Consider the following 24,115-nt stretch of genomic DNA (forward strand, 5'->3'; position numbering starts at 1 on the left):
TTTACTAAGATAAATATAAGTCTAGTAGAGTAAGAGTATTTAATTTCCTATTATCTATAACTTTAGATATATTACTAGATAGAATTACTAAGGGTAAGATAATATTACTAGGAATAAAGAGAGATAGGCTAGGCTAATATCTCTTTACTTATCTAGAGTAAGATCTTCTATTTATACCTAGCTACTAGCTATCTATCTAAAAGATAAGTTATAGATCCTATAGAGATTTCTTAGGTCAACCTTAGTAACCTAGGGTCAACCTTAATAATCATTGATCTACTTTTGTTCACTGATATCACATAAGTATTAATTTTATATATTTCTTTTATTTTACTTTTATATTAGTTTTATTTTTCTTTTACTTTTTTTACTTTCTAATTTATAGGCCACTAAATTATTCTTTAGCCTTACCTGTGTTACTAATAATTTTTTTTTTTCTTTCTCTTTTTTTTATCTTATTAAGAACCTATCATAGATAAGATAAGTAATTAGGTAGATAGATACTCTTTTACCTCATAAAGGAAGGATAATTAACAATCTTCCTATATACTCACAGAACCATACCATTGGGTTTACCACTACTCCCTCTTATTCTAGAGATTATTAAGAGGCTTATAAAGAGAAGGATTTTTATATAGCTAGATTTTTATAAGATTTATTATAGGGTTAGGATTATAAAGAGATAGGAGTAGAAAATAGTCTTTTATATAAAATATAGATTATTTAAGTATTTAATTATATCTTTTAGGCTTACTAATACTCTTATAATATTCTAGAGCTTTATAAACTAGCTATTCTATAACTATCTAGATATCTTTATAATAGTCTATATTAATAATATTATAATATTCTTAAAAGATAAGAAGGAGCACTATAAGTATATCTACTTTATAATAATCTAACTCTAATAAATAGGACTATTTATAAAGCTAAATAAGTATCTTTTTATAGTAAAAGAAATTAACTTCTTAGGCTATATAATCACACTAGAAGGTCTAGAAATAGAATCTTTATAGATTAATATTATTATAGAATACCTATAACTAGAATCTATAAAGGAGATCCTAATATTCCTAGGGTTTATTAACTAATATAAAAGATTTATTAAAAGATATTTATACTTTTTAGTATATCTCTTAGACCTCCTATAAAAACCTAGCCTAGGGAATAAGAGGAGGACTCTAAGAAAGGAGTTCTTAATCCTAGAAGTAATATATATCTTTAATAAACTAAAGAAAGTATTTATAAAGTAGGTAATACTTACCTACTTTTATAAGAAGTATTATTTATAAATAGAAATAGATATATCTAGATATATTATCTATAGTATACTATTATAGCTAAATAAGGAGGGTTATTAGTAGCTAGTAGCCTTCTTCTTATAAAAGATATAACCTATAGAGAAGAACTATAGTATCTATAACTAGGATCTTCTTATAATAATAAAATCCTTTAGAGAGTGATAATACTACCTAGAGGATTTATATAAAATTATTAAAGTTATTATTAATTATAATAGTCTTTAGTACTTCATGATTATACCCTAACTATTATAAAGATAGATAAGATAATTATAAATATTTATAGTATTTAATTTTAAGATAATCTTTTATATAGGAAAGAAGAACCCTATAGATAGACCCTTATAAAGAACTAATTATAAGAGAGAGACTACTAAGACTAAGACTTAGGGCTAAGAGAATAAAAACCTTAATATATTAAGATAATAATTAATACTTTATAAAAGGGAATATACTAAGATAAATACCATAGAGAATATAAAATAAAAGGTTTATATAGTATTAATCTAAGAGATAGTAAACTTATAAAAAGAACTAGCTTAAAAAGCTAATATTTATAAAAGTATCTAGGGGCTAGGCCTTTATATAAGAGATCTCTCTATAGAAATTTAGGCCTTACTACTAAGATTACTTATATAAGATAAACTTATAAAGAAGATCTATATAATATAAATAGGAGCTATAGAGGAATTATTATAGTCTTATTATATAAAGAATAAATTATTATATTAGATAAGCTATAAAGAACTCCTCTATTATAAGAGCTTATTTTATATTTTTAATTATTATAACTTAAGATTAAGTATTCTTATAAAACTCTATAATAATCTCTTTATATACTACTTTATAAAATAAAGAATAAGAGAGTTTATCCTAAAATACTTTTAATAGCTAGAAATAAAGAACTTTATCTATAAATACTATATAGCTTATAAGGTATACTAAGGATTATAATAAATCTAAAATAAATAATAAGGCTTATTAGAGCCTATATCTATCTTTATAGATATTTTGATTTAAATTATTATAAATCTAATTAAAGATCTCTCTATAAGTACTTCTATAATATATTTATAAGAAGCTTTTAATAGTATCTTAGTAGTAATAGACTAATTTAGTAAGATAGGCTATTTTATACTTATCTAAACTATTCTTAGTAAAGAGAAATTAATAATAACTCTTATTTATAAAATCTTTTAACTTTATAGAATCCTAGAAAAGATTATTATAGACTAAGGTTCTATCTATATAAAAAATTTCTAGATAGATTTTATATTTTATCTCCTAATTTATAAGGGTCTTTCTATAGCCTACTATCTATAGATAGATAATTAAATAAAATACCTAAATAGTGTACTAGAATAGTATTTATAGGCTTATATTAACTTTAGTTAGAAAGACTAGATTAATTATCTCTCTATTATAGAGTTTACTTATAATAATATATACTAGGTATCTATTAAAAATATATCTTTCTATATAGTTATAGGTATTAACCCTTATATAATAATAATAATAGATTCTATAAACTAACTAAAGAATAAGATTATAGAAGAGTTAGTTATAAAGAGACTAACTAAGCTAGAATATACTTATAAATATATAAAGAAGGCTCTAGTAAGGGCTTAAGCCTATTAAAAGAAATATTATAATAAGAAGTATATTATAAAGATATTTTAAGTAGGAGACTAAGTCTAGATCTCTACTAAGAATATATTATAGATTAGACTAACTATAAAGTTAGATTAGTTAAATACTAGTCTAATATAAATTATAGAATATATAGATAATCTAGCCTACTATATAAACCTACTACTAGGCTTTAAGATATATAATATATTCTATATTTCTATACCCTATAAATATAAGGAGATAGAAGGGGTAAACTTATAAGAATACTTTTCTATCTATAAAGTTATAGAAGAGGATTATAAATACTATCTAGAGGTAATCTTAGACTTATAAGAGAATAGATAATCTATAAAGTATTATATCTAATAAAAGAGATATACTAAGGAAGATAATATTTAGGAATCTATAAAAGATCTATACTACTTATAAATTTATAAAGACTATATAAGAAATCCTATAAGAAGGAGAAACTTATATTTATTAATAAAAAAATAAAAAAATAAATAAAATAAATATAAAAATTCTTTAACTCCTAAATATACTATTATAAAGGTACCTAATATTAAGTATAAGTATAATATAATTTATAAGGCTAGAAAGATAACTACTAGATCTATAACTATTTAAAAAAGTAGTTTTTATAATTATAATAAAGATAGTTATTATATTTTTTAGCTAGCCTACTAGAAATATATACTATAAATACTAAGCTTATACTTAGATTATAGTAAGTACTATACTTCTAGCTAGTAAGAGGTAAGAGGTCTTATCTTAGCTCTAATTATAAGAATAGTCTTATAGAGCTAGGCATAGACTCCTAGCTAACTAGGTATATTAAAGTTATATTAGTTAATAAAGTAAAATAAGATTTTAGTAATTTATACTTACTCCTAGTCTAATAAGAAGTATAATCCTATCTAAGATAGAAGCCCTATAACTATTACTAGATTCTCCTATAAGTAGGAGAGGAACTAGATATCTAGAGATAGCTCTATTATTAAGTTAGAAGCCTAGGTAGTAATACTACTAGTAATAAATATAGAAGTATTTTAGTTAGCCCTAAAAGTATCTACTAGAGGTAGTAATAGCCTAAAGCTAGAGGCTCTCCTTATAATAAAGGCTAGCTATACTCTTATTAGATTAATAAAAAAAAGTCTATATATCACCTTATATAGGGGGAGGAAGGCCCCTATAGGAATAAGAGAGAGAGTAGTAGGAGGAGCTATAGTAGTAATAATAGTAGTAGTAGTAATAGTAGTAGTAGGGGTAGTAGTAGTAGGCTTAGTAGGGGTAGTAGTAGCAGGCCTAGTAGTAGTTGTAGTAGTAGTAATAGATATAGGGGGGAGGGGTATAGTAGGTAGTAATAATAATATAAAAATTATCTCCTCCTTCTTTTATAAGAATTATTAATAAGAATATTATAGACTTATAAGCTTTTACTTATCTCTAAGAGGTTAGAGAGGATAGGTAAGAATAGGGATATAAAAAAAAATATATAAAAAGATATTTTTTTATAAAATATCTTATAATATATTAATTATCTCTTTCTAAATATTATAAATCATAGAAGGTCCCTTACTAAAACTTTTATAATAAAAACTAAAAAAAATATAAAAGATAAAGAGAAGAAGAGCTTATATATTTTATAAAAATTATTATTATTTTAAATCTTACTTTATAGAAATTTTATATAATAAGGCTATTAAGGGATTTTTAGGAGTATTATAAGAATAAGTAACATAAATCTAAAATATATTATAAGAAGATTTTAATAATAAAAAAATATTATAGTTAAAGGGGTCTATCTATAATTAAGTCTTTATAAGAAAATAAATAAATATAAGTTTATAAAAAAAGAAAATAATAAATCTTTTTTATTATTTATGATTTTCTCTTTATAAAAGAAGATTTTTACTAAATAAAGATTTTTACTAATATATCTTATTATATATAAGGAATCTTAGATAGACCTTAGCCCCTAAGGTCTTTTAAAAAGAGATAATAATTATAAAAATTATAAAGATTTATTATATATTATATTAAAGCTATCTTTATAGAGGAGCCTATTAATAAGAAGACTTCTTATAAGAGTTTATATAAATAGTTATATAATATATAAAGATATAAATCTTATCTATAACTACTAAGCTATAAAGTTTAGTAATAATCTCTTTAAATAAGGATACCTACCTTTAAATCTATTTATGAACATTCTTCTTTCACACTAGTTTCTAATTCTTATGGGTCATAGATCCTTATACATGGTGTATTACACTATATATATATGTATAAGCCTTCATAATCCTTATAAATATCTTGATATATATATATATAAGGAAAATACTAAACTTTCTTATGAGCTTATGCGCACATAGGGTTTGGGAAATTATGATCTTTGTGAAAATAACATATTTTATTATTTTAAGAATATTTAGTTGAATCAAGGGGATGGGCTGTAGTTCAGACACTCTGAAATTTTAGTGTTGCGACAGTCTAAAGTACTTAGCCTGATATGGTAAGGACTATAGAAATCTAAGTACTTTAAGATTCCAGAGTACAAAGAAACATATATTATAGATTATCTAATCTAATAATAGCCCTTTTAGATTTAGAGCTGCTTATAAGGGGTAGTCTATAGTAGGAAGCTACTTAATATATAAGGAAGATAGAATTCTAATTAATAGCTTAGGAGTTTTATTATGTTAAGAATATAATATGTGTACTTAGATTTCTATAGTAACTACTATATTAGGTTAGGTACCTTTAAGATAGTATGACACTAAAGGTTTAGAGCATCTGAACTACATCCCATCCCGAATCAAGCTCATCCAATCTTCTTTTTTTTTTTTAAAAAAAAAACAATAAAATTAAAATTAATAATAGTAATAAAGTCAACACCAGTATAGTATGTATACATGTTGAATACTATATATGTATATACTCTGATAGCTAGGTTGGCTCCCATTTGTGGTATCCGTATAATACCACAAAACCAATGGCATTTGATATGTGCTAGCAGATTAATGACATATGAGTATAGATCAAATAACCATATCCCACTTATAGTATATACATACTACATTACATATAGTGAGTGGTTGTACCCAACTGGAATTAGCCATGGGCTACAAATTATGGAGCACCCCTAGATAGGTGATATGAACACTGTCTAAACTACAAGGGGCCCAGATGATAATTGAACAACGTGGCCTCTTCATTTGACCACGATCTCGATACATATTGATAATCCAAAACCCGTGGAGATCAACGCCCGAAGCTACTTACACGACTCGGTTTTATTACCAGTGAGATAGTCTTGATCAAAATGGTAAATATCCCAATGTCCCAGTGTCTGCTATAGATGATGTAGCTTACTGGCTTGCTAGGCCCAAACTCCCCAACAGAGGAAAGCAAATGAAAGGTTTGCAAAGCACGAGGCTGCAAAGCGAGGCAGAGGACACGTCCCAGTGAAGCCGAAGCAGAATTCAAAGTCGCCGCTCTCTACTGGTTGGATTGGTATGTATCATATGTGGAGCGAAGCAAATCTAAGAGCCACCATCTAAGAGCTCACAGTTATCCTCGCGTTTGTTGTATGTGGAGGACTCGCGTTCGAGATCATCCGGCTCATCCCGGCACTGTCGTCCGCTGCGATTTCCATGTTCAATCGTGTCATTGCCTAAACCGATATTAAAACTCACCCGAATGAATATCTCAGCCTTGTAAGATATCGATCAAGAATAATTGAAATCAACTGAACTGATACCATATCATTTCACAGCAGGGGTACGATTACTCGGTCGTTCCTATTACGTCAGCAGGGATTCTTCTTACCAAGATGCAGGCTGTGAATTTGCATGCTGGAAGAGCTCTCAGTCCCATATGCGATAGAGCAGAACATCCCACAAGGTCCAGCGAAGGATGTTGTACATATGCTCAGCCCAGAAATTAAACCTGCAAGCAAATAGACGTGGTGCTGGTGCCCCTGCTCGAAACTGGAAATTGCTAGGCACCATTTGTACACATTCTTTTTACTTTCCCCACCTACTCCAAAGCTCATGTGCAGTCAGCTATCGATGGTACTGCCCCCCTTCTGGTCCTCGAAATCATGTCGCACGCGAGGAGTTCGCTTCGGTGTACGGCTCTTCTTGTTGAGCTTTTTCTTCCTTTTGACCGGCGTACCTTCGAGAGGGATGCCTTGAGGGTGAATCCGCTCTGATGCACGCTGCATCTCTAGCCTCAATCTCTCCACCTCCTGCACGGCTCTGCTTATCTCCATATCATTCTCCATATCAACCACCCTGTTCGCGGATGTCGTAAGGGAGATACCTCTGCTTCCTAATGGGAAATGGCCGAGGCCACTAGAGTCAATTTGCAGCAAAGACTTCTTGGCCTTTACATGCTCTTCGGTATTCCTCAGGGTCGTAGAGTCTTCGTATCCGATTGTTTCGTCAACAGCGACATCGTGCTTCCTGGACCGCAAACCGGTGCTGAATTGCACGCCAGCATGCAGTGAAGCGGCCTGCGGACTTTCGAGGTTGCTTATATCGAGATCAACTATAGGGATTGAATCGATATCGAAATCGCGATCTTGGGAAACGCCGCCGTCTCGAGAGCCTGTGCCACGTGTAATCTCTTCGGCGAGAATGTAGAAAGGATCTTCCTTATTGCGTTCTCTACGCTCGGCCCTCCGTTCGCCGGATGTGGTGGGAGTTTCGTCTGAATGATCAAGAGGACCATGTGGTCTGTTTAGATGTGCACCAAAGGTGACAAATTGGGCAGGGTAGTTGTGAGTGGTGAACGTGTCACGAACGTGGTAGAATTCTTGGCACGCATGCTGACTACCCTTCTTGAACAGACAGTCCGAGTCATCGCCCAGGATACCCCAAAGTTGTGGGTTGTAGAGTTCGCCTAGAACAAGATGTTCCGGCCGAGGAACTTTCCTCAGGGCACCGAAAGCAACCGGGTTTAATTCCAGGCCGCAGAATAGACCGGGCATTATGGACGACAGCAAAAACGGCATTGCATCCGAAGAGTGACTTCCTGTCGGCAGAGCATCGGCTGCAAGGCGCATAAGTTCAAGGAATTCTATAGCCCTCTCCTGCACATCCAAATCTGGATGAACTGCCAGATGTTCGAAAAATTCAGTAATTTTGGACAATAGAAGCGACGTCTCGCCCTTCCATATTGTACTCCAGGTCTTTTTTGTATCATGAATCAACCTGACGAGCACCTTTGGAATCGCTTGGATAAAAAATGACAAGGTCTTAGCTGGCAAGGACATATTTGAGGTGTCGATCAATGACCGTAATGTTTGACTAGGCGAAGAGAGACAATCCGAGTATTCACCGACTACCCAGGCAATAGGACCAAGGGCAAGGTGGTTGCCATATGAATTGATGAACAATATGCGCCTTGTCTCGACAAGAATTAGACATTCCGCCGCTCTTGTTGCCTCTGTCCGAACACCTTTCACTCTCACGGCAATGTTTTGTATTTCTGTGCCGATTCGAACCGCAATATCGAGTCCTGTCTGATCCGCAGCGAGCTGAGAAGCTGACTGCTCAACGCGGAGGTCTCCAATTTGCCGAGGAAGAAGTTTCATCAATTGTACCAAAAGATCCACGTACCATACAAAATCAGGCAGCTCCGAATAATTGTTGAAACAGCAAATGTCCAGGATCTGATGCATCACCTTCACCCTGTAGTTGTCAGGCAAGGCACTCGGCGCTGGCTGAATTCTTGAGCTTTCGGGTTCTTTGGCATATTTCGAGTCTTGGAGATTCGCCTCATCACTTTGGAGTTGTTTTACCAATCGGTTGACAACAAATTGAAGCGTTTCAGAATTAACCAGTTTGGCTACAAGATCTAGAGCCTGAAGACGAATCGATACGTCCGCGTCTTCCAAACAATCCATAATGACATCATAGTGCACTGATACCAGGCCGGGATGAGATGAAACAATTCGGTTGAATGCGAGTAACCCAACATATTTGACTGTGACCATTAGTACCACCGCATTGGATAATGTAAAATTACTTACGATTTGGGTCCGAATCAGCCACGATCATCCCGCGAAGCTTACCAACACAAAGCCTTGCAATTTCGTCCCTTTCAGATGTCTCATCACCATCAAGTATTCCGCCTTGAATGATGCCATTTATACACTCGTATAGCAGGGACATCGCAGTCGTGGTTTGTATTATCTTCATAAGTGGCCGGTTAAGCTTTCGAATCAGTCTGGGCTCCAAAGGCGTCAAAGTTGCAAACTAAGCCTATTAGCAGCGTACTATTCACGGGAGCCAGAAAAATTACCAATTTTATAATCTTTATAGCCATCCAGTTATTGCCTCCATCTACCAAGAGATCGAATAGCCTCGGTGCCAGTGGGAGAAAGTCTTGGGGCCGTCTCCACCCAAGCTCACATATAACGTTGATTACAGCTGTGGTCACACTGCACTCCTCCTCGTCATCCATCAGGCGCTCTTTGAGTTTGGGCCATGCTAACTTGAGTGCCTCGGGATACACTAGAGCAAATCTGTAGAGGCAAACAATTGCCTTCTTGCGAATCACAGCACGCGAATGTGAGAGGCGAGACAAGATGTCTGGAAGCAACGACATGGCAAGTGAAGGCGTGATTATGTGCGGCAACGCGGCAACCGCAAGGGACATGCTCGAAATATTTGATGATGTTAAATCCTGTAATCTGTTAGAGGATTTACAAGAAAATTGACCGTGAGGTGTTCCAGAGACCTTCTTCAGTAAATTTGTAGCCAGCATCAAGACCTCCGTGTCAGATCTGAAGCTTTGAACCGCGCCAAGGTAGCCTGCTCGTTTTTGAAGGTATCTTGCAGATGACATGACCTCCAGGACATGAAAAGATACCCAAGACATATCGTAACCGAACATTTCGAGGTAAATCACTTTAAGAAGCGCTGTAGCTTTCTTATCTAGGATACTTTAGCATGCCGACTGATGTGACCAATCAAGCAACCAGGACAGAACAATATGCTTACCCATGTCCTGAGACTTGATCTCGGTCTTGCATTCTCGAAGACTATCTTGTATATAGTCATCCTCGGTGCCTTTGTGATTCCTCAGACCTTTGATAAGGTCGTAGAGTGATTTTTCAAACCTGGGGCTCACTGCGTTAACGTATGACTCTTCATCATATTAGAATAAGACTGACATTGCTCAAATATGCGTAAACGATGAAACAGAGACATAAAGCTCAAGCGAAAGCGCATGTGCTCCTATCTCAAGCAGTATGAGGTTTGGGCCCTTTCCCAGTGATTTCTGTGGAACAGATCGGTTTACCGATGAGGAAAGCAATTGAGTATTTCGTATAGATGCCAGTGTAGATATCTCTTCTATATGAAGATATCGGTATCTTCAGCCTACTATGTTATGTACAACCCTCAACTGCGTAGGTTTAGAGTCATAGATGTGGTAGGCTACTATAGTAGCTCAGTCACGGGGTCAGCGAACAGCCAATCCAGATGGACATGTGGCACGTCACGTACCTTAGTACTGAGGGTGTACCTACCTATCATTGTAACATCTTGGATTGGAACTATTTGCTCCCTTGTAACCATTGTTCAACACTGTTGAAATTTTTCTTCTAGGCACGGGCCTTATGAATGATGGGTCCAATCAATTCAGAACACTACCCCTTCCACAGCTCAGATTTATTTTCTAGTCTTCGCCTTTCGCAACAGGCACCTGTGATACTCAGCCAACACTCTGCGCTAGAAATCAATACGAAAGCGGCAGCAACCCTTTCATATGAGACTTTCGAGCAGTTTAGAGAAATTGAGCAGCTTTTTTTGTCTTGTCTACAAACCGGTGACACTAAATCAGGTCTCTCATGTCTCGGTCTTCTAGAGCATCGATTTGGCGCTTCAAACGAAAGGGTTATGGGGTTACGAGGTCTATACGAGGAGGCAATCGCAGAAGATCGGCCCTCTCTTGAAACTTGTTTGCGCCGATATGATGCTCTTCTCTTGGAGAATCCAGTCAATGTGGTCTGTGGTGGTCCCTTGTCTGAGAACAACCGCTGATTTGATCCATAGCCTGTATTGAAGAGACGAATTGCACTTCTGCGGTCATTGTCTCGACCCACAGAAGCTGTACAGGGTTTAATAGACCTCCTGAAGGCTGCTCCTACAGATGCAGAGGCATGGTGTGAATTATCGGATCTATATCAGTCCCAGGGAATGAGTGCTCAGGCGGTATTTAGCCTAGAGGAAGCATTGTTGATTGCACCAAGCTCTTGGAATGTAATGCACTCCCCTCTCGATCACATCGCCCTCCATTAAGGTAGACTAATTCTTCCTTGACCTATTTTCAGATCCATGCTCGGCTGGGTGAGCTCCAATATCTTTGCGCCGAATCATCCAACTTGGATTCTTCATATCAGTTTTTGCGGAGATCGATTCGTTCATTCTGTAGGAGTATCGAACTTTGTGATGACTTTCTCAGAGGCTTCTACGGGTTGGCTAAAGTAAGTACTCACAATGATCTACCACTATGACACTAATTCTAGTTCAGGCCACTTCGCTTCTGACCAGTGGTGATCGGTATCAACCATACTTGGGGGACACCCCGTTGCCACAAGCAGATGATCTCATCTCGAGAAGTTTGCTTGAGAGACTGCACATCTTCGCTAAAAATAGGATCGAGGAGATTGTGGATCAGCGGTCAAAGGTGTGCATACACTCAAGCCATCCTCGAAGTGAGCTCATTGCAGCAAAAGAGCTTCTCAACAGTCTAGCATAATTATGTTCTGAAGTTCAGTAACTTCATCATACTTTTGATCACGAACCATGAAGACTAGCGTATGAAGTAGTCGTATTTAACCGTATCTTCCTTCGATATGCGAATCGTATGTATATACATCGAATAGTATAATAATCGATTCCGTCAATAGTGATACTTACTAGTACCTAGGACAAAAACCCTGAGTGCAGGGGCTCACCCACCAACCTTCAGGACTCAGTTCTTTGTTCATACCGCGTACCTGACCCTTCGACCTGAATGCAGTGTGCAGTAAGCCTGGCGGCTCATATAGTCTGCAACTGTAAAACGCAGCTATGTACTCCGTAGTTATTTTTATATGCAGCCAAAGTGCATTCACCTCACGGATGGTGCACATAAAGAAAATATTTCTTCTGATGAAATTTGTAGAGTGGTCCTTGATACGGTAAATAGTGGATCGATAGTACGGAGTAGGTCGAATGGACTCGATCCGACTACCTACTCGACGTCCAGGCCACCCTTTTCCTCGGGTCCACCAATTGGGCACTTGGGCAGCAGATTAGCGAGATGCCTTAATTCTGTGGACTGAAATCCTCTGAATCCAGGAATACCCGAATTCAGTGCCTAACGAGCCTATTATCAACAACAAAAAGCATGAGGCAGACAAACAAGTATGTAACTAGGTACTATATAGGTACTACCTACACAAAATAAAAGTACCTTACCGTAGCCCTCGGTATGCCATGCCCAAACTCCGCCCCAGGCATCATCTGGTCAGGCACCTTCCTAGATTCTGGATCCAACCATTGTTTTTTTTCCCCTTTGATTTTCGCTGTCTATATCCAAACTGTCCACCAGAGTGGCTCACGCGTTCATAGAAATTACTGTCTCTAATTCCACCGTCAACTATATACTCAAGATTTTACTTCTTCCTGTTTTTGGTCAGCCTCTGCTAGACTAAATTATCTCCACGGTCTAAGCTGAACACTGCGATTGAAATATGCTCACCGTTATATTCAAGAAACCAATGGATCAATGAAGAGGATATGAATCAACACTGTTTAGCCAACCTGTTTGTGATTCCAGAATCGGCACTATAATAAGAAATTGCGAAGGCGCTTCCAGCCTACACTTCTCACTGCTCTGAGCGATTTGATGTCGCTCAGAATCAATACTGAAGCATCATTGCCCACGCCGCCTATTGAAGCTCTACCACGGTTGAAATCCATTACTCCGACAAATTTTTGACTGACATCTATGCCGTATGTCTAGGCAAATAAACCCAACAATAGATGGGAGTTCCGCTCGATGGCTGACTATGACCTCATGAGCAGGTTCAATATCAGGATTGGTCCTAGTCTTCATGACTCGGACTTATCCTTATCTGACGAGGAAGGCTCCTCAGGAGTGCAAGTCTCTCCACCGTCTGATTCAGGAAGTCAAGAATATCCAGATCCATATGATGAGTGGGCACACTTGTCATACCCGGATGAAGTGAAACCGTCTGATTCGGCTTCTCGGCCAAGAACCGCAAACCGCACGCGAGGTCGCAACCCGATCCATGGCTCGCCCTCAGGCTCGGGCCGTCGTCATTCACCGAGGCGCTATGTTGTGCAGGAACGTGATCTGTATACTCGTCGATCCCGCCGTCACCATTCCCCAGAATCCCCAGAGAGTCCGGATTCTGCCGAGGAGTTTGGAGACCCTTATATGCAATCGTCGCAGGAAAGACCACTTTGGCCGTCTGTGCCCCAAGGTTCGAATTATCATCATAGGCTGTCACCAGAGTCATCGTACGTTTATTCTAGCAGTGGCATATCACCCGGAGCTTTTGCGCAATCTGGTCATCGCCCGCCTTCCGGTCATCATCCGCCATCCGATCAACTGATTAGACTTGGTCATCACCATCAGGCAGCTCAGCCGGCACCCTACAACCACCCTGCTTATGGGTATACTCCTCATTATCAGAATCCTCATGGGCCACATATACCACCGTTTTTCTTGCACGAGCACCATCCCGGACATCACATACCCCATGCGCATCCGTCGCCTCAGGGTCGGAATGATTCACATAACCCCCACCAGCAACCGATAGCCCATCAAGTTCCACCACACGGCCCTTCGCAGTATGGCGGACATCCCTTGAGCCCCCATGAGCTAATGCCATATGGGACAGGGGGATATTATCCATTCAGGGAACCTTACACCATGGTTCCCGGAATGGTCCACCCTTCCTACCTCAACGCATACCCTCGTGCACCATCTCCAAGCCAGGAAGAATCAAGCCCGCCCTCAGCTCCCGCGCCCTCTGACGTAGCTAAGGATGAGGCGATCGCGAGGCTAGAAAAGTTAATATTGGAAGAGAGAACAGAACGCGAGAGCAAGGAAGCGCGGGAGGCCGCCATCAAAGCTGCAATTGAGAAAGAGGCCGCCGAAACTTCTGCTAGACTAGAGCGAGCTGCGCATGAGAAAAAGATCACCGAGGAAGCAGCGGCCGCTGCTAGGGCCGAGGCAGAGCAAAAGGCAGCCGAAGAGGCCGCAAAAGCAAAAAAAGAAGCGGAAGAAGCGGCAGCAGCGGCAGCAGCAGAGGCAGCGGCGAAGGCGACTGAAGCTGCTAATGCAGCAGCAGCAGAGGCAGCCGCAAAGGCCACTGAGGCTGCTAATGCAGCAGCAGCAGAGGCAGCCGCAAAGGCCACTGAGGCTGCCAATGCAGCAGCAGCAGAAGCAGTCGCTGCCGCTACTGCTGCTGCCTCCAATAAAGCACCAGAAAAGAAAAAGCCCATCAAGTTCAAGGATTCTATTGGAAGGAAATTTAGCTTTCCATTTGATTTGTGCTGCACCTGGCAGGTAAGACCCTAGTCGGTTCTGATGTGAACATTCCCGTCATCTAAGACTGAACCATTTAGGGCATGGAGGAGCTCATACGACAGGCTTTTATTCACATCGAGGGGATAGGACCTCATATAGTAGAGGGAAATTATGATTTAGTAGGGCCAGATGGTGAAATCATACTTCCTCGAGTTTGGGAAACCGTCATCGAGCCAGATTGGATGATCACTATGCATATGTGGCCGATTCCAGAAAAGCCGAAAACTCCTGAGCCTGCTCCAACTTCTGAAGGAGCTGCTGCTTCTGACAATCCAGTCAGCACTGAAGCCGCTACTGTCCCTGATAATAGCGAAGCCATCGTCGCTCCTGATGATCCAAAGAAGAAATCCGAGTCCACAGGTACGTCAAGTCTATCCTAGCTCATAACCTTGTCGCTGCACCTATTGTTTGGATCTCTTCCATATTTTCTACGAATCCCGTGTATTTACCGGATTTTGTCCTCATTACTGACTTCAGTCTTTGATTCAGTGGGCAAGAAGCGCTCCAAAGCTCCCAATCCTGGCGCCTTAGCCTTCTGGATGGCAGGCAGCCAACTAAAGAACAGAGCTTTAAAAGCGGGAAAAAAGCCTTAAGCATTCCACCATCGCGGAGCTCTTGCCGTGTTATGTGATAATTTGTCCCCCATCCTGTCAGCTGATTCCCGTGGCATGCAGGTGCACCCAGGAACATTAACAACTTATTCATCACTCGGGCCACTGTCATCACGCGCCCTTCATGCGCTGTGAGCATGGCCACCTTCTCTGCCTACATAGCAGCTTGACAGTTTGCAAGAATATCGAGCTTACCATATCACAGTATGCTTCAGTAGGGTATGACTTTTCCTCTCGACAATCTCGGGATTGGTTTCTCATGCCTCAGGTTGGGTTTTTGGTTTTTGTTTCCCTCCCCCTCTCTCGCATACTGGATTTGCTTGCTTGATGATGGGATAGGGTTGACCTACGACAACAATCATAGCGGGAAGGAACTTGGAATTCGGAAGAAGAAGAGCATGCATGTAATCGAAGATCTTTTGTATCTGAAGTGTCAGAAGTGTCATATACCCATAATAGATGATGGATTATATTCATGAATCATGGCTCAAGTCTTCTGGATACCCCATCCATTTATTATTGTTGTGGATCCGCCTGGGATGTGACTCATTAGATATGAATTTGTAGTTCTGCACCGCCGGTCCTTGGTGATAGGATATACTTCTTGTACTTCTCTCATCTTCTTGACTGGGATTCAACAATCCGCCCTCATTCGACCCCAGAAAAAAAAAAAAAAAAAAAGAGGAGGGGAGGCAACACGCAGACATATGGAAAATGTGCAAGTTATACCAGAGTAAATCATCATTTCGACCCAAACCTCGTCACAATCATTGTGGACGTAAAGGCTTCCACTGAATCTCTTCATGCACATTGTCATCCAAAAGGTTCGCAGATCCTTTACTCTCACCACTTGCATTTGGAAGACTCTCTTCTTTATCCATTTCGGAAGATTGTGTATTGCCTGGGCTTCCATCCGTCATAGAAGATATTCTGACTGGTAGTTTGAAGTCGCCATCCTGCACATCAGGCAAGGTAATTGGTCCTGAAAAGCTGCTCACTAGTGTCTCACGAAGCCGTGACGCAACTGGACTTGACGTTTTCATGCCAGAACACGGTGCAGTTGATTTCCGAGGCATTGTTCGTTGTCCTCGAGGTCCCAATGATATGGATTGATCGCAAACGCGAGATGACGTAGCAATTTCTCTTCCACGCGGCGGTAATGGAGGCTTCTGCGAAGCCACGTCGGTGTAATCTTGATGATCCTCCACATCCATTGTGTCGTTCTCATTTACCCAATCGATAGGATCGGTTAAACGAAAAGGATTGGACTCGCGCCTCATGTTTAAAGTCACTTTGTCTGGCGATGGCTGTACGGCGGATCGCACAGGCGCGCCTTGTTCTCGTGTTGTCGTCAGAGATCAGGAAATACAATTTGCATCCGTAAAATAGCAAACCAGTAAATTGAGATTGATGGGATGGGGCTGGATTTGTGATAAAGAGCAACTGGATCAGAGGAACATACCGTTATATAACCACCATTTTTGTTCATCTGAGCTAGCTGGTGGTAAGCCAGACCAAACCGAACTTCGGTCTGTTGATTTCTCACTGGGTATCATAGAACCATTCAATGCCCCCGTAACCTCCATACTGGGCACATCACCTTGTGTTCCTGCACAGAGTATATCCCTAAGACGTTCCCTCATATCTCCATCGACCACATCAATTCCACAAGAGAAGACAGCCCACACCGGACGATGATCCGAAAACTGTAAATGTGCAGAACTGTAATGCAGTTGCCGGAGATTTGACCCTTTCCACAAGATTCTATCACACCATGCAGGAATGCGTGCTTTTTCACTGCGGAAAAATTAGTATCGGATTCGATTCAGCTAACATATACCTTACGATGAGTCAAAATCGTCTCTACCAATGTCATATTTATACGTTGGCGGAAAGACAATGGCGCCTTCTGTATAGAATTGAAATACATTGCCTGCCATCATTTGCAGGTTCAGCTTCAGGATGATGTCAGCAAATGAACTGCTATGAAGAGAGTGGTCGTACCTGGTCATTTTCATAGAGCCGCTGATAGTTTCTTTGCGTCGCCAATTTCCTAACCTCATGATTCCCGAGACCTATTCGGTAATTAAAGTCTCCAAGCCAGACGATGGTGTCGTGATCGTCAATGGACTTATTTCTCTGGAATCTCAGGCCTCGACCGATGGTCTCATAGTCTCTGTTTCTCTCTTCATAATTCGCAAATCCAGCTGCGAAGTGTGCAGTAACAAAGCAGATACGAGTATTGGAATATTCAAAGCGGATAGCGCAACCTCCTTTGTTGCCGCTAATTCCCGAGAGACCAGTCTTCCAGTGATGTTAGTAATTACCAACAGCGCGGCAATGAATTTTCCAGGAAAACCCACTTTCTTCACACTGCCCTCAACATTTTTGACCTCTTTGAGAATATCCTCCCTGACGAATATCATGATAGCAGCTCCAACAAGCTGGCCACTCCGCAAGAGAATGTAATTCGAAGTCCCAGTTCGTGCCGCATGCTTATTGAGGCAATTTCGGACAGCGACTTCCCATACTTTGCGCGTGGTAGGATCCGTTGACATGATCTGTTGCGGACTCAGAGAAACTATCTCTTGGAATCCTACAGCAAAAATAGTAGGATCCTGAATAGCTTGATCTTCTTTTTGCTCATCAGCCGCAGGGAAGAGCCACGATGACAAGTCAGTATCAGGATCCAGATGGCGACCATTCACATTGAAAGTCCCGGCCCAGATTTTGACCTGTTCGACGGTGGTATATTCGGGTGCTCGCCGGTCCAGTTCTTCAGAGATTAATTCATTCATTGGATCAAACAGGTGAACCGATGCTTGATTATTTAGTTGGCCTAATAGTAAATCGATGGTCTTTTGTCGAGCTTTGTCCGAGAAGTTGTTCACGTAGAGCCGTGTAGCAGACTTGCGTGCATCTGCAAGAGCGCCAGCGAGCGACATCTTTCCATGTCGAGTGAAAGAACTCTTTAGCGCACCTGTACCGGCATACATTTTTGCTAAAGCATCTCCATTGTCTGCCCAAAGGGTTGAGTGTCTAAACTGAAGTTCGGCATGGAGCCGTAGACCTTGTTGATGCAAGAATGATTCGAGAACCATCAAGCTGATGACTGTCTGTACGAGATTAGTCCGGTCAAGGCAATCCAGACAGTTTGTTCGGAAGACCCCTTCTTGTTGTAGGACAACCGATGAACCATCGGATTCATGATTACTTTCATTTGAAGAGGCACTGTTCTCGGAGAGAAAGAATGCAAAACCATCCACGGAGTGGAGGATCACCTCTTTTATTTGGTTGCTAGCTCCGTATCCTAGTGGACCACGGGCCTCCGCATGGAAATCGAATTCTGTCATCTGCAAAAGTCTATGGTTTGATAGTGTGTGCAAACCTGACCTCTGGTATAAAGGACTTCTGCAGACGAGTTCTTGGAATCTTTTCGAAAGTTGGACTTCGCCCGGCTTGAGAGCACTCAATAAATTGACTATGTGAACCGCACCGTACCTTAATTCAAGTGCTTCGAAATGCTTGTTAAACGCGTGTTCACTCGCCTCTGTTGATCTTATCACCTCGATTTTCTGCTGTCCAGGGAAAAACCCCGGCGCTTGCTCCCAGAATACGGGCACAGAACCACGGATCTGAACGTAGGAGAAGGTAAGATGAGGCGGAATCCAAAGAATAGTTTCGGTCTCGACAAAATTAGCAACGTTCCCGTCATCGTCAATGCCACGAGTGTTGAACCTCGTACCGGCCCGTCGCGATGACTGGCGGGATATGATGGTCAGCATTGGAGAGAAGTGAGATCGTGTGTGAGACATGGACATTGTAGAAGCGGGTATGGGCAAAGTGCTACAAAACCCTCGTATGACACAAGTCAGCACGCCAGAAGAGTCGAGATGCATTCTATCAGCAGGGGCCAACTGCTTCCTGAATGATAGCAGAGAGCTGATCATGTATGAATTCCATAACATGTCCACATCTAGTGCATCGATGTCGAATGTCGTCGCTTCATCAGAACTAGCGATGCATAAGCGGGTCTGAGTTAAAGGCGAGTAGAGTAATTTGCACTGGCTTACCGATTTTGCAATCGATCCGTGAGATTAAAATCCAGACTATAGTAGAAGCTGCCATCACTCAAGAGCTTCTTGAGAGCTAAAAATGGATGATCGGTGATGACCTCTCTGTTCTCCCCTCGATCGAGCTCATCAACGCCAAATGCCGAATCAGACTCATAGTAAATTCCATCTTCATAGCCTGAATGATTAAGACAAACTGTTCCGATTAGTCCAAAAGTCGGAACAGCTTGGACGGAGAAGACAAACAAAAGTCCACGCTTTCAATGCGCCATATGTTCTCCCCAGGCCTGATAGTTGCAGCCTTTGAAGCCCCAGTAACCACGCATAAGAATACGTCTTCGCTCAAAGTGATTAAACCAAGCGTGCCATATCCATGCCCTAGATGCCGGTAGCTTGTCATGTCCACGGAAGACGACCTAGAGAATTCAACTAAGCAGCGAATGTCGCCATTGTCGAGTGCTTTGCTACCAGTATCCCCTGGTGCCGGGCTGGCTTTCAGGAGTAGAGTAAATTGAGCTGTCGATAAAGCCAGTGTACGCTGAGGATGGCCCCCACATGATACTTGCAGACCAGACATTGTTCTGGCAACACGAACTTAGATTGTAGGTCTCGGGGTGGAATAGCCTGGAAGTATAAAGGTAAATTTAATTCTATTTATTGCTTACCCTTGATTAATGCGGCAATGTGCGATTAACCTTCCCTCCCATACTGCTCTAGGAGTGTGCCACAAATCCTGACTATGGATGTGAGTTTCGGGTGTATATAGTCATGTGGTGGTGCACAGAGTACAAAAAAGACAGAAACACCACTGCTAGTACTAAAAGGATACTGGTTGTGGTCAGAGATTTAACAACGTACTACTATGTGCTCTGGTTCTTTGGTTACTAGGTCTACAGAGTATATTAGAGGATGGAGTGGGTAGGCGGTAGGCTAGTAACTAGTTGTTACTTGTTAGTAGTACTTACAACCTAGCAAGTAGATAATAGAGTATGGAGTACAGATTACAGAGTAGATATCTACTCCATAGTCCGTAGTTCTGTACTACTTAGGTGTCTTATCAACACACCGTAGGGCGGTCAGTGCGATATGGGGCAGAAATAAAACTCAGAAAGTTCATGTACGATGCTAATGAAACATTGGCACTGCCTCTGATCGATTATTGAGACGCTATACTTGAACTAATTGAAGTGTCAAATTTCTCATCACTTTCTTCGTTCACTTTGCTTCCTGGTGTTACCTTCTTCCGCTCTTTTTTTATATTTTCTCTTTACCCCCCAAAAATCTCCCTCCATCGCCCCAATGGGCCTGGCTGCACCTCGCAAGTATGAACCGTGACCTTCAAAAGAAGTACAGAGACAGTAGTACTGACTCAAACAATCAGGAGAACTAAAATTTCCCATGACCCCAACAATACCACTTGGTCGCGATCAACGGATGGTTTTGGGCATAGAATCTTAAAAGCCCAAGGATGGACCCCTGGTAGCTTCCTTGGCCCTCGGAACGCTGCACATTCCGATCTATTCACTACTGCTAGCGCATCTCATATCAGGGTCGTTTTGAAGGACGATAATTTAGGCCTGGGGGCCCGGCCGAAACGGGGTCTTCTGGACGAACCTACTGGCTTGGATGCCTTCAAAGGATTACTCGGCCGGCTTAATGGCAAATCCGAGACGCAACTTGTTGTAGAGCAGCAAAAGCGTGATGATATCAAATTGGCTCGCTATGCCGCGGCGAAGTGGCAGGCTGTTAGATTTGTCAGTGGTGGATTACTCGTCCAAGAGTCGAACGAGACCCTTGTTCCTCCAACGTCTCAGAATGGCCAAGCCGACTCCGAAGTGAAGAACGTCCCACAGGGACGTGAAGAAGGTCTGGCGGATGACGAAACGACCAACAGCGACTCAGAAGATCGGCATAGCGTCGAAAAGAGGAAGAAAAAGGAAACGAATTCCAGAGGTTCCCGTGAAAAGGAAAGAAAACGCGAAAAGAGACAAATGAGAAGAGATAAGAAACGGAAGACCAGTGAATCTACAGAATCCGAGGCCGAAATGCAGGAGAAAACACGCGTGCAGGGACCATCAGAAGATGTGAAGCCGACAGAGCCCAAAGCTCCAACATTATCGAGGGAACGTCGACCCATGGGAAGACAGATGTTTAGAGGCCGTTATATTGCACAGAAGAAAAGAGCCCTCATGGATGATAAATCCCTTAATGAGGTACATATCCCACCACGAAATTCCTGGCTTCCTGCTTTAAGACTGACCGAACCAGATATTCATGATCAGTACATAGTCTTTTTCTTTCAACCAGACATAGCCGTTCCAATGACTGTTATGATTATCCATATAAATTTATATCCAATTGTATGCTCCCGGCTTCCTGTTCTATGATGAAGAACGGAAGGGGGTTTGGAGCAGAAGATCATAGCTTTCAGTCCTTAATCATATATCTTTGCAATACCATGATTATATCTGATCATGAGTGTTATTTAATTCTGCAGTATATTTAGATCCTCCCTTCATTAATGACCAACATGGGATGCTTGCAGGAACCTATGCCGAGCCTCTGAATGTACTACTACCTACTTTGTACTTTGCGATCCAAGTTCATCTACTATTTCCGCTATGATGCGATCCTCCTTGTTATTTATATTGAAGCCCTATTTTTTCGTACAAGAGAGCAAAAACAAAAGCTACTGACAATTGACATCAAAAATCAGATCATGGCTGATTAAGACATCAATCAACACCAAGAGAGGACAAGAGGTTGAACTTTGGATTGCCACTTTGGGCCAACTCCTTTTCTTGACAACCTTGACAACAGCCAACTCCACTTTTGAGCTTCCATCCCCCGACGACAAGCTGCCACCCAGTCAGTCTCTTCACACTTGACATCTAATGCTAGCCCGCGAAAATTCACGAGAAACGGCCATTCCACGGCTCAGGAAGACCGCCAATCATGCCTCATCTTTGGATCAGCTTGGACAACATGATTCCCAAACTGTGACCGAGGAGGATGATGCCTTGCGCCCCGATCTCCACGTACGAAGTAGTGACAGTAATTACAAGAATCTCTTCGTCGATCAAAGTGCGCCGTTACTCAAATATCCGTCCCCGAGGCCGTCAACAAATACCCAGTCGACTCTAACCCAGTCCGCTCATTTTGATGATGAGACTCGTCGGACATCGAGGAAGCATCGTGTGAGGCGTAGGTATGTTCATATACCTATGGATTGGAGCCATAGAAGACAGCACTGAGGGGCTTCGAGCATGAGAACTGACAGATTCTCAGCGTCATTCATTGGGCTCCCTTAAACATCGGTCTTGAAAGACGACTTCAGACCTTTATTGTCCTATGTCATACCTTAACAATAGCAATTTTCCTCACCTTTTTCTTCTTCTCATGTGCCATTCCATTGTTCTGGCCACTGTTACTCCCATATCTTATCTATATCTCGCTTTTCTCATCGGCCGCTACATCGGGAACATTGGGTGGTCGAAGCAATCGCCTGCGTTCGCTCCGGATCTGGTCGCTTTATGCATCTTATTTTCCTGCTCGGTTGCATCGTTCAGAAGTTCTTCTTCCAACACGGAAATACATATTCGGCTACCACCCACATGGAATCATTTCTCATGGAGCGTTCGCCGCATTTGCTACCGAAGCTCTGGGATTTTCAAGCTTGTTCCCAGGGATCACAAACACACTTCTTACTCTCGACTCGAACTTCCGCATCCCTTTCTACAGGGAATACGCTCTAGCTATGGGACTTGCTAGTGTCTCCCGCGACTCGTGTGAGAATATTTTGTCCAAAGGTGGGACGGATGGCGAAGGCATGGGTCGTGCCATCACAATTGTCGTCGGCGGAGCACGTGAATCTCTTGATGCTCTGCCACATACCCTTCGCCTTGTGCTGAAACGTCGCAAAGGCTTCATAAAACTAGCGATCCGTACAGGTGCCGATCTCGTACCCGTACTGGCATTCGGGGAAAACGATCTCTATGACCAGGTGCGGTCCGACCGGCATCCCATAATACACAAGTTCCAGATGCTCATCAAGCACACGATGGGATTCACTATCCCACTCTTTCATGCTCGTGGGGTCTTCAATTATGACGTGGGACTGATGCCCTATCGTCGTCCATTGAACATTGTGGTTGGGCGACCTATCCAGGTCATCCAGCAGCAAAATAGGGATCAAATTGACGATGAATACATTGAAGAGCTCCACTCAAAGTACATAGAGGAGCTGAAACGATTGTGGGAACGGAATAAAGAGGTGTATGCGAAGGACCGAATTTCCGAGGTCGAAATAGTTGCATGAAATGGTTTCCATTTACGTCCATTCCTGTGCGGCTGTGCCATGACCAGTAAGGTGGTTGGATAAGTGCTGTGTCTTGGTCTGGTTCATGCGTAAGGGCACTTGCTCGATGCCAATAAAACTCTCTAAGCTGATCCCCGTATTGCTGCCTAGAATATCATCTTCAAATAAACTATCATACTACAACCACTTTTGGTAACATGTGAGGCACTTGCTCTCCCGAGCGATGTAATGATGAATCAGGCAATTCTCCGAAACAGTAGTGGAGGGCAGGGCATACGCCTTCTTGGTCGATCTCTCCCATCACTGGATGGAGAATCTCTCTTAGGTCGTAAAGAGGTTTCACAAATTCAATCGCTCTGTTGAAGATTAGTGTTTCAGCTCCTCATAAGTTTTGAGTTCACTGATCTTCTCCAAGAATGGCGTTTGGTGATAGCAATCATGAAGGTTCTTGCTTAGATCTTGCCAAGTCTTGGGACTACTACCGCTGGAGAGATAGCTTGATATCTGGCAAATTAAAAACAGCAGATCAAATTTGTCTGCATCAAACGGATGGATAAA

The 24,115-nt window shown here is 41.0% G+C and overlaps 6 protein-coding genes across 6 annotated transcripts, besides 9 other annotated features; 4 read left to right on the top strand and 2 right to left on the bottom strand.

The window, feature by feature from the left end:
• The first annotated feature begins 306 nt into the window (after positions 1-306).
• Positions 307-374: a microsatellite.
• Positions 323-365: a microsatellite.
• A 180-nt stretch (positions 375-554) lies between the features above and the next one.
• Positions 555-1,628: a mobile genetic element.
• A 759-nt stretch (positions 1,629-2,387) lies between these two features.
• Positions 2,388-2,750: a mobile genetic element.
• A 665-nt stretch (positions 2,751-3,415) lies between these two features.
• Positions 3,416-3,448: a microsatellite.
• A 693-nt stretch (positions 3,449-4,141) lies between these two features.
• Positions 4,142-4,305: a microsatellite.
• Positions 4,159-4,261: a microsatellite.
• A 2,691-nt stretch (positions 4,306-6,996) lies between the features above and the next one.
• Positions 6,997-9,950, bottom strand: ACLA_005320 (putative AP-3 complex subunit delta; the record flags this gene model as incomplete). The annotated part of the gene is made up of 5 exons (XM_001273204.1): positions 6,997-8,927; positions 8,974-9,199; positions 9,246-9,629; positions 9,684-9,880; positions 9,947-9,950. 5 exons carry the CDS (start codon positions 9,948-9,950, stop codon positions 6,997-6,999), a joined length of 2,742 nt encoding a protein of 913 aa, XP_001273205.1.
• A 969-nt stretch (positions 9,951-10,919) lies between these two features.
• On the top strand, positions 10,920-11,506 carry ACLA_005330 (uncharacterized protein; the record flags this gene model as incomplete). Its single annotated transcript, XM_001273205.1, has 4 exons — positions 10,920-10,964; positions 11,003-11,209; positions 11,281-11,437; positions 11,481-11,506. 4 exons carry the CDS (start codon positions 10,920-10,922, stop codon positions 11,504-11,506), a joined length of 435 nt encoding a protein of 144 aa, XP_001273206.1.
• A 1,489-nt stretch (positions 11,507-12,995) lies between these two features.
• Positions 12,996-15,148, top strand: ACLA_005340 (uncharacterized protein; the record flags this gene model as incomplete). Its single annotated transcript, XM_001273206.1, has 3 exons — positions 12,996-14,534; positions 14,594-14,915; positions 15,033-15,148. The coding sequence occupies 3 exons, from the start codon at positions 12,996-12,998 to the stop codon at positions 15,146-15,148; spliced, it is 1,977 nt and encodes a 658-aa protein (XP_001273207.1).
• Positions 14,240-14,415: a microsatellite.
• Positions 14,265-14,414: a microsatellite.
• Positions 15,149-15,933: 785 nt separating the features above from the next.
• On the bottom strand, positions 15,934-19,816 carry ACLA_005350 (SacI domain and endonuclease/exonuclease/phosphatase family protein; the record flags this gene model as incomplete). Its single annotated transcript, XM_001273207.1, has 7 exons — positions 15,934-16,499; positions 16,629-16,963; positions 17,012-17,121; positions 17,171-17,470; positions 17,530-19,180; positions 19,240-19,435; positions 19,486-19,816. 7 exons carry the CDS (start codon positions 19,814-19,816, stop codon positions 15,934-15,936), a joined length of 3,489 nt encoding a protein of 1,162 aa, XP_001273208.1.
• Positions 19,817-20,538: 722 nt separating this feature from the next.
• On the top strand, positions 20,539-21,626 carry pxr1 (telomerase inhibitor/ribosome biogenesis protein PXR1; the record flags this gene model as incomplete). Its single annotated transcript, XM_001273208.1, has 2 exons — positions 20,539-20,561; positions 20,621-21,626. The coding sequence occupies 2 exons, from the start codon at positions 20,539-20,541 to the stop codon at positions 21,624-21,626; spliced, it is 1,029 nt and encodes a 342-aa protein (XP_001273209.1).
• Positions 21,627-22,133: 507 nt separating this feature from the next.
• Positions 22,134-23,557, top strand: ACLA_005370 (diacylglycerol acyltransferase type 2A; the record flags this gene model as incomplete). The annotated part of the gene is made up of 2 exons (XM_001273209.1): positions 22,134-22,447; positions 22,528-23,557. The coding sequence occupies 2 exons, from the start codon at positions 22,134-22,136 to the stop codon at positions 23,555-23,557; spliced, it is 1,344 nt and encodes a 447-aa protein (XP_001273210.1).
• Between the last annotated feature and the right edge of the window lie 558 nt (positions 23,558-24,115).

This window comes from Aspergillus clavatus, genomic scaffold, assembly GCF_000002715.2.
Source record: "Aspergillus clavatus NRRL 1 1099423829797 genomic scaffold, whole genome shotgun sequence".
Classification (NCBI taxonomy): domain Eukaryota; kingdom Fungi; phylum Ascomycota; class Eurotiomycetes; order Eurotiales; family Aspergillaceae; genus Aspergillus; species Aspergillus clavatus.